Raw genomic sequence first — 10,066 nt, forward strand, 5'->3', positions numbered from 1 at the left:
GAGTGTAAAGTGTAAAGCACGAGGCGGAGGCTTTTACATAACACGCAATGTTATGTAAACACTTATGCCATGTGGTGGTAATATGTTTCCAACACTAATTTAGATGAAATATTTAAGTATCACATTATTCATGTAAACTTGAGGCAACAGCAACCAAACTTCCACATGAAAACCCCACCCAGCGGCAGGCCGCGGCTCCATTGGCCTGTGTCTGTGCAAATCCGTTATCTCTTTAGGCGCGCGCGGCCATTGGTTGGCGGTGACGACAATCCCGAGCCCAAGTCCCGCCCACCGAGCGGATCAAGTTTGAATGAACAACAGCAGTCTGATCTGGAGCTGCTAGTGGCTTTTGCAGGAATTATTAAAAGTGAGGATCACATCAGGGCACACACATCCAGGATGGATATGAAGAAAAGAATTCACCTCGAATTGCGGAACCGCACTCCGTCAGACGTAAGTTGGCCGTTTGGCCGCTTCTGTTCCCGTTACTCCGCTAATGGAGATCCTTTCGTGTGATGCCTTGGCGTGGAGATACAAAGTTTCTTCCAAGTTGAAGATGATGGAGACGTGGGCTCGCGTTGTTGCTAATGTTCGGACGTGTTTGGCTCGACGTACAGGTAGTACAGGTGGGAGAGCTGAACTTTAGAGCGACCCGAAGCCCGCGTCTTTTATGTGCACTTTGAGAATGCAGCAGCGCTTTTCTGCCAGCGGTATAAACACGGCAGACACAACGGGAGCTGTTCGTCTACGAGTGTGCTCCCATCACGGTACGAGAGCCGGAGAAAGCCCATTTCGTACAGTTGTTCGGTGTTTACACGTACGCTCTGGTCCGACCGTAGCCCAGGCACTTTGAGCTGTGCACTTGGTGCCCGAAGGATGCGGACTCTCAAAGTCATGAAATTGTCGTCGGCGCATAAAGAGCAGAGCCGTGCATTAGTGTAGTAAAACTCCGTTTGGAGCGGTCCACAGCCCGGGTCCAGCCCGTGTACAGCCCGCTGTGAGCGCGGAGGGCTCGTTTATGTAACACAAGCCCTAGACGCGGGGGGCAGCGGCGAGTGCAGAGAGCCTCCAGCCGGAGTCCGTGCACGCTGTGCCCGCAGAGGCCCAGAGGAAGCACCGCTACCGCGCCACACGGCTGGGCTCGGACCTGGAGCCGTATGTGACCGTGTTCACCGCGCACTTGGTTCTATTCGAGAAAACTCGGCGGTTCCGTCGACGTTCTGTCGTCTGTGGCCCGTGAGCGCCATCCAAAGCGAAAACACATTCTCGCCGTGTTGTTGTTCTAGTTTTCCATAACTAGGACAAGCCGCCATTTTACTGAGAAACAAAGGCACTTCGAAATGCACTGAATCCCGCGTTTATTCGACACAAATGACGAAGGATCCTTCATACCTTTTATAAATAGATGTCTATACACGCCATCAATCCATTCGTCAACTGTTTAGCGCGAGCAACAATGAAAGGTTTGCCTGGCAGCTATCTAATCGGCTTTACCGCCCCTCCTACTCCAAATGACCCTGTGCACGACTCGTAGCTCTGTTTGGCTCGCACTTGTTTTCACTAATGTGCATCTGCGCTGTTCGCAGCCATCCACACTCCGTCTCACAGCCGTGTGTGAGCCGTGCACACGCAAACAAGGCTCTGGAGAATCACGTTTAGTCGTAAATACACCGTAATGCTGAAAAGTAAAGTAAAAAGCCCAGCTCTGCTGTAGGCGCTGCGTGACTGTCGTGTTCGGAATATTAGGCCGATATTTCTTATAGTTCCGTTCCGCGCTGCTGATTGGCCAAGACGAGCTCGTGGCCACTGAACCAGGCGTTTGTTATGGTGCAGAGAAAGTCCCAGAGCCACACTTTAACTCCTACTCTTCTATTCTTATATAAATTCTAACTGCATATGAGGCATGTTATCTGTTTTCTATAAAGCGTTAAAAGCTTATAGGCTAGTCGAGGTTATTTGGACTAATATTGATCATGTGGGGACAATGCAGGCTGATGAAAACCCTGATCATTCTGTGTAAACACACTGGTCTGAGCCAGGAGCTCATTTCCCTTTGTTGTCCCATATTATCTCACTCTGTCATTCATACACTTCAACACTGGAGGCAAAGTGGGTGAAATGACTTGCCCAAAGACACAACAATACTCACTTGTCCGAGCAGGGTTTGAATCACCAACCTTCAGCACTTTAACGTCTCCTGAGCCCTAACATCATAATGCACATTATTTAGTTTTAATAATACATACATTATATAGACATCCAAAGTGTCATTGTATTATTTGTGTCTCGTCCACAGGTTAAAGAACTTGTTCTAGACAACTGTCGTTCAAATGAAGGGAAGATCGAGGGTCTGACAGATGAATTTGAGGAGCTGGAATTTCTAAGCACAATCAACGTCGGTCTGACAACAGTCGCCCACTTGCCCAAGTTAAATAAACTCAAAAAGGTGAGTGTTTATGTTGTCCAATACTTTGTTTTGTTGACTGAAGCCAGTCACAAAATAATCCATTGTGATATAGTTTTATAAATCTTGTTTTATGATCAATTTAAAGATTAAGGGGATTTTCTATGCAAACCACGTTTTTGGTTTTCAATCTACAAAGTTTCATCTTATCTGAATTGGCACATAACTGACTGTGCTTACTTTGCCAGCTTGAACTCAGTGACAACCGGATCTCAGGAGGGTTGGAAGTCCTGGCAGAGAAATGCCCCAACCTCACACATCTCAACCTCAGCGGCAACAAGATTAAAGACCTCAGCACAATAGAGCCATTGGTAAGCCCCAAGTCTGCTCCCCACCTCCAAGGCCAGAAGCACCATACATGTCTCAGTAGATTCTACTACTAGGCCTATGTTTACTGATTAGTTTAAGGAGTAGTCTGGAAGGTCAGCCTCATCCTTTGTTTTGGAACGCTCAAGTGTTCAAGAGGCCCTCCTTAAAGCAAACCATTCTGCTTCTTTGTGTTCTAATCTAGATGAGCTCTCCCAGTACAATTAAAGATGCATTATGTAAATGAAGGTATTGCAATTTTTTAGCAATAAAAATACATGATGACTGCAGGATAGATAACTTTGATGTTACAATGTGGTACACAGACGTTATACTGTGGAATTTTTCAGCAAATTCACTAACGATAACACATGATGGTGGTGCATCTCAAGGGATACAAGTTAGCTATGTTCGTCTATATAAAGTTACCAACTAGTGCTGTCACCATACTAATATTTTAAACTTGATTTCGATCTTAAGGAATAGACTAAATACTCAACACCGATTTCGACACCACAATAATAAAAAAAACACTCTTTAAAATGTTCAATAGAATGTGACTTTCAACATAAAATCTGTCCTTTCTTTTCTATTACCATGTGTTTTAAATGTGTGTAATCCTCAGTGGTCCAGTAGGTTCCATAGTGTCCGTGTGTGTATACTAGTCTATGTGCTCTTTTGGTATCATGACGTGAGTATGTAGTTTGAATGCTAGTCACATCTGACCGTCTTGACTCTTGTGTCTGTCTGCAGAAAGAGCTGAAGACCCTGAAAAGCCTCGATCTGTTTAACTGTGAAGTGACAAACCTGAACGAGTACAAAGACAACGTGTTCAAGCTGCTGCCTCAGCTCACCTATCTGGACGGCTACGACAAGGACGACAAGGAGGCGCCCGACTCAGACGCAGAGGTGTACGCCGAGGGGCTGGACGATGACGAGGACGACGAAGACGGTAAAGCACTCCATAATATACATTCTAATAATTATGTTTTATTATTTTTTTTCCATGTGTTCAAAGACACTTCACACGTTTTTGTGCATATTTCATTCATTCCATACTCATAGGTGTTGAGTTACTTTTACCGAAGCTGCCATCACTTACACACTACTGCACGCTGTGTCTTGTATGAGGCAAGAATCGTACCACCAACCTTTGAATTGATGGAGAAGTGCTCTTGGTTTTGAGCTATATTTTTTATCACCGACATTTAGTTGAGTGAGTGCATGTTTTTAACATGTCCAGCTGCTTTGGCAGTAAAGAAAACACTGAATTATTAAACGAACTACAGGGTTAGCATCTTTTTATAAATAGAGAGATCAACCTTAAAAGTGTTTTTTTTTTTTTTTTTTTTTTTGTAAATCAATGTGCAGCATTTGAGCAACCGCAGCAAATTTCTGCCTTAAATTCTATGCTGTTAATACATGTATTTACCATCTTAACTAACTACCACACTTCTTCTCTTCATCAGATGTAGATGAGGAGGAGTATGATGAAGATGCAGCTCCAGGAGATGAAGAGGAGGAGGAGGGAGAGGAGGATGAAGAGGAGAATGAGGAAGAGGAGGAGGACGACCTGAGTGGAGAGGTCAGGGCTGTGAGCACACAAAACTGCACTTGGGGTCAAACTGTATTTATCTTGACAAACTCTCAATTTATCCACACAACTTTTACATATGTGGCCTGGAACAGATAAGACTGATCGGTCTACTGTTTCAAATTTGACTGATTCTACTTTACTTGCATATTTTTCTGATTGCCTGTCCACATTCTTCGCCCACATACAAGCCCTACATTACACAAAATAGGGTCTTGTGAGCTTTAAGCCATGTTATAATGCTGTTACCTCAAAAACAGACCTGGACTTGTATATTGTTTCTTTCACATATGTTTGAGTAACCCTATTAGTCTGTTATTTCCACCTTGTGATGTCACGAAGTAGTAGTTTTCAAGTTAACAGCTCCTTTTACCTTTAGTTCAGTGGACTTTACCAGTGCCAGGGCTGAAATGATGCACATTATTGAAGTGTTTTCAGTTTAAGAGAAGATAATTCAGCCTAAATGTGCAGGGTTGGTGCGTTAAGCATGTGTGAACGAAACAAAACACAACTCCAGGTGTGTTTGTGATGAGGAAACTACATTATAGTATATAATTAGGTAATATAGTCTCTTTTAAGTATTACTTGATATGTAGCTTTAGTAAAATGGTAGTGTTATAGTCTTTCTCATACTGAAAGCACTGATGGAATTAGAAATGTTAAGTGTGGACAGAATCAGCACATTCTAACAAGCAGGTCACATGGAGGAGTAGGTTTTACTTTGGCGACATCTAGTGGTGAATGTGCAGATCTCCACTCTTTCCCACGTATTCTGACCATTTAAATAATGATCAGAGTAACTTTATGTTGTGATGCTCATTTCAAATTAAAAAAATTAGTAGCTACTTATTTAGCTGTTATTTTATGTTTTATTTAGACTGGCTGCGCCCTCTGCTGGAGACAGTTGCTCCCTGCCCATTCCATTCTGAACATGTTTATAGAGGTCTAAACTACCTACTATCAGTTTTCTTTACAATTATGAAATGATTTAACTTGGCCTACTTAATAGTGTCTTCACAAATTGAAATTTAAAAGTGTGATTTCAATTTGACTGCAATCTCTGGGTTTCAGATGACACCACATTCTAATAGGTCAGTAATATTTAATACAGATGGGGGTCAGGTAAAATGAATTTGGTTGAAATACAGATTTTTGTTGTACAACAGTGAGTTCTTGGGCCTAGTCACTAATACGAATGATCAGCTTCAACATTTGTGAATTTACCTTATAGATATTTTATGCCAAAGTGCATTGTAATCAACAGGGAAAAACTGTCCCTTGCCCCATCTGCCAGTATCATTATTATTAGACTTAGACAAACTTTATTGATCCACAAGGGAAATGATTTGGACGTTCTAGAATATGAAAACCATCACTACTTCTCTCTATCTTGATATATAATGTATAATCTTTACTGTCTGATTTTACAGGAGGAAGAAGAGGAGGATCTGAATGACAGAGAAGTTGACGACGAGGATGATGATGGTAAGTGTAATGTGCTAAGTTAGATTTATATTATAGATTTACAACTGGCCAACGCACACTGGGACACTTTGATGCAGGGCAATAAAAAAAAAAAAAAAATTCACTTCCATTGATTTCCATGAGTGTGCACACACTGAGTGCTCTACTACCCCACGCCTCGACTCAAACTTTGCAGCATTTGCATCTGAAAACAGTTCTGCTTTTTGCACTTGTGCAGTGAACACAGACATGCCCCCACTCTGTGTCACATGTACATCTATTCACTTAATTCTGCTGCCCCATTTTTGTCTCGCTTTTTTGTGGCAGTACTTCAGCCACAAAATTTAATAAATCTGACATAAAGTCGGTTGTTTTGTGTAAAATGTCCAATGTTGATGTGACCAACAATCACACCACAACCAACACTTTTTAAAGCTGGCTTTATCGTCCGTATTGAACTTATTTACAGTCAATATCAGCTGCCTCATTCAAAATAATACAACCCAAATGATGATGCAGCATCTTATATAGGGAATAGACTGTGAGGAGAGGGAGAAGAGCAGAGAAATCCTTGGCTCCTCTACTTTTCCTGCATTTGATCAGTATTCTGCTGTTTCTCCCGTTTTCACAGAAAGAGTTGTTTTAAACCCTAATTAACATGAATTAATTAACCCTAATTCAAATGAGGCGCCGTGCTCTGGTGTGTGTTAGACTTAAATGCTTGTAAATGTGGCTATTGCTCATGGTAATGTTTGTGTGCGCAGAGGAGCGAGGGCAGAAGAGGAAACGGGATCTGGACGAAGAAGGGGAGGACGACGACGACGACTGAGGCTCCGGCTACACTATGGCTGTGCTCTGGCTGTGCTCTGTTTGAACTGTACCTCCCGGTCACGCCCCAGCAGCCCCGGTGTAATCCCCCTTTCATATTGCAGTAGGCGAGTGTTGGTTTTTATGTTCTTGGCCAGTCAGGTTAGAAGGACTCGCCTGCACTGCAAAAACATGATATCTACATGAGGTCAAACCACCACCATTCAGAATACTTTTGAGTAGGATTCACTCGTTTAGATTGGTTTACTTGTTTGATCGAGACTCTTTGATTTGTTTAAATGGACTTGCAACTTCTTTGTTTCAAAATACATTTTCTTCCATCGGGACAGTGAAATTTCTCTTAAGACCCATTGGTAGATTCTACAAGAGAAGAGAAGATAGACATATTATTTCAAGATTAAATTATGTAAACAGCTACAAATAACTTATTTCATCTAAACTAAGCTAAGCTGTTATAAATCTTTGCAATTTAACCGTAAGAGTAAAGTGCTTAAAGAATGAGTAGCATACAGTTCTGCAATAACACCAGTAAATCTATCTAAATAAGTTAAAATCACTCAAAAAGATCAAATTCTGAATTCAAGTTACTTTAAATGATGCAGATAGATTTTTTTTGCAGTGTGGACCTGTACCTTTGACGCTCCCGTGTCCCAGTCTTTACGGTCCACCTTTAAATGCTTTGTGGACACCAGTTTTGTAATATCAAATATTAGCAAAACCTTTTTAAGAGTTTTAGTTTGTTTTCTCACCAGTTGTGTAAGAGCAGTTTCTGATGACTTCTGTATTTTAAGGCTTCCCTTCAAAAAGGAAAACTAAAAAAACTAAAAAAAAAAAAAAGTATATAAGAGTGCATGTCTATTACATTTCAAAGTCAACTACTGGATTTCATGTGCGGCTGTCTTCTCCTCGTCTTAAAGTTATTTTTGCATTGTTTCTTTTTAATGTAACTTATGTGTGTAGTGTCACCAGTATGCCAACACTGCAAAAACCAGTGTCTACACAGGTTTAAATGACTTCTTTTTTAGATTTGAGTAGTTTTGAAAAAGCACAGATTGATTTATTACATTTTTTTTTAGAATATTTGACACAATTCAAGACTGGTTTCAGTATAATTTGTTTTATATTATGTCAAATCCATCTTTCGAGACACTATAAGAATTAAATGTTATGTTGAAAATATACATTATAGAGGAGCTGCTTTGCATTGTCTGCGCAGCATTTAAACTAATTCTTTTAAGTATTTTAAGTTAATTTAATCAATCTAAACTAGTTGGAACTACTCAGATGTTTGCGTTTGTGATTGCGGTCATGTTAACCTGCCGTAGTGGTCCGTTTTTGCAGTGCATGCTCTGCTGTCCTGGTGTGAATCTTGTACTCTACCCTCACAGGGCGTATTTTTAGGAATGTCTGCCCTTATCGAAGCCCCTCCCCCTCTCCGCCCTCAGCTTTGATAGTTCGGGAATTACGTGTTCTTGTAAATAATGACCAAATCTATTTTTTTGTATTCTCTTTGATGACGGCAGACATTTTAACACCACAACTGAGGTCGAACTTGGAATTGTAATATGATGTTAAATATGTATGCTGCTTTATCTACTATAATACGCAGTGTGACATTTCTGGAATTTGAGAAGAACTTTGTATGCATTATGTTTCCATGACGACGACATGCTCAGCGTTAGAATCTTGTACTTGTTTTCCTCATGTTTTTCCCTTTACACACCCGTGGCATTGTTTGTTTGGATTTGTGGTAGTGTAGAGGAGATAGAAAAGGAGGTTACAAAGGCAGCATTTGAAAAATTTATTGTTTCAAAGTGTAATCTCTGGAAAAATTGTCAGTTATTGGGAATATGTTTTCACTCTTCTATGTAATGGTCAGATCGGCCTACCTCAGTGACTTTACACTCTGTTTAACCCACTGTCATCAGCCAAAATGATGTTTCTTTTCCCTCGCATTCACTTCAATAAATCCCTTTTATATATGAAGTCCGCAGTCTTTCCGCACACCGCAGGGGCTTTTGGGTAAGTGCAGCAGAAGCAGGAAGCACATGGAGAGCAGTAACCAAGCGCACGCATACAAACAAAATGGTCAAAAAAGTCACATCTCCAGCACAAGTTAGGGTTCCAGATATTTCAAAATTGGTCAGTTGTGATGGCTTTTAAGTCTCTGTACACAATTGTGCAAACATTACAATCATCAACATGTGATCGGCCCCGAATGTTCTACACTACAAAACCTACTATAACCTCTACACTGTAAAACACGTCAGCGCACAGGGCTTGACTTAACACACACCTCACTGCAATTGTTTGGTAAAGCCACTGGACAAATACAAAGCCAAACTAACTCCATCTCCCAGTGAAGATGTTAAAGTCAAGCCCTGTTTACATTTCTGCAGTGTCACAATTCAAAGTGTAAAGTTTGGAATAAAGTTGTAGGTGGAATTTGTCAAATCAATTAAAGTACATGTTTATTGCCAGTGGCTTTAAAGCGCTGTAGGCTTATATAATGTTTCTTGTCTTAAAAAAAATGAAAAAAGAACTAGTGCAGTGGTCCAAAGTTCTTCCTCACTTACCGTATGCATTCTGAGCATCGTAATTATTCACCACCACGAGTTTAGAAGTAATTTTCACAACTTTAAGCGACCAGAACAGTTTTTCTGTCTTGGTAAACCTAACAACTAGCATGCTAACACACGCATCCTGATTATCAGCTAATAAAAGGCTTTATAATTAAATATAGACATACTTATTTTGACCTCAAGAGCTGCTTATGCAATAATCTGCACAGAAGTAAGACACATTCTGCTCAACAATACATGTGTACACGGCCTTGGATTTTGACAAATACATTACAAATACATGTCAACAAATTATAAACCAATCTGTGCAGAAAGAACAAAAATGTGGCTGTTTGCTGCAGATGTTCCAATCAGTAGGAGCAGGTAGAGGGTGCTCTTGGAAAAAGGATCAAAATTTAAAGGTTGTATGGAGGATTTTTTTTTGTTTTTTCATTTCAAATTGTCATTGAAAGTTTAAAATACCATTACAGAGACGCAGCAGCCTTGTAATTATGATGACCAAAAAAAAAAGAATGAAAATCTATCAACTATGGACGTAGTGAGAACAGATAAACATCAGCCAATAGATAACGAGGCTCCCTCTTTATCTATTGGCTGTTAGGTTGTCAATCAAACTCCCTATGTTTCTAGTGTAACTGACTCGCTGGCGTGTGGGGATTACGTGATTTATGCAGCGGTTCTTAGAGGATTTTTCAAACTGTAGCTTCCTTGCAATTCAGACAAAGTTTGTTGAGATGGAAGGTGCGAATCCACGACCAGTTTTTGAGAAAGTCCGTTTTTGAGGTCACTGAAAGAAGAAGAGAAGGGGAAAAGGAGCGAAGCCAAACT

General features: G+C 40.7%; 1 protein-coding gene across 1 annotated transcript; it reads left to right on the forward strand.

The window, feature by feature from the left end:
- Positions 1–266: 266 nt before the first annotated feature.
- On the forward strand, positions 267–8,642 carry anp32a (acidic (leucine-rich) nuclear phosphoprotein 32 family, member A). The gene is made up of 7 exons (XM_020940621.2): positions 267–453; positions 2,297–2,446; positions 2,653–2,775; positions 3,524–3,722; positions 4,240–4,355; positions 5,795–5,849; positions 6,593–8,642. The coding sequence occupies exons 1-7, from the start codon at positions 400–402 to the stop codon at positions 6,655–6,657; spliced, it is 762 nt and encodes a 253-aa protein (XP_020796280.2). The 5' UTR covers positions 267–399; the 3' UTR covers positions 6,658–8,642.
- Positions 8,643–10,066: the final 1,424 nt, after the last annotated feature.

This window comes from Boleophthalmus pectinirostris, unplaced genomic scaffold (assembly GCF_026225935.1).
Source record: "Boleophthalmus pectinirostris isolate CB_2022bp ecotype Guang Dong unplaced genomic scaffold, ASM2622593v1 HiC_scaffold_19, whole genome shotgun sequence".
Lineage (NCBI taxonomy): Eukaryota > Metazoa > Chordata > Actinopteri > Gobiiformes > Gobiidae > Boleophthalmus > Boleophthalmus pectinirostris.

Coding starts and splice junctions, on each gene's coding strand:
- anp32a (XM_020940621.2), top strand. CDS start 400: ATGGATATGAAGAAAAGAATTCACCTCGAATTGCGGAACCGCACTCCG. Junction 454..2,296: donor GGAACCGCACTCCGTCAGAC/GTAAGTTGGCCG, acceptor TCTCGTCCACAG/GTTAAAGAACTTGTTCTAGA. Junction 4,356..5,794: donor AGGACGACCTGAGTGGAGAG/GTCAGGGCTGTG, acceptor CTGATTTTACAG/GAGGAAGAAGAGGAGGATCT.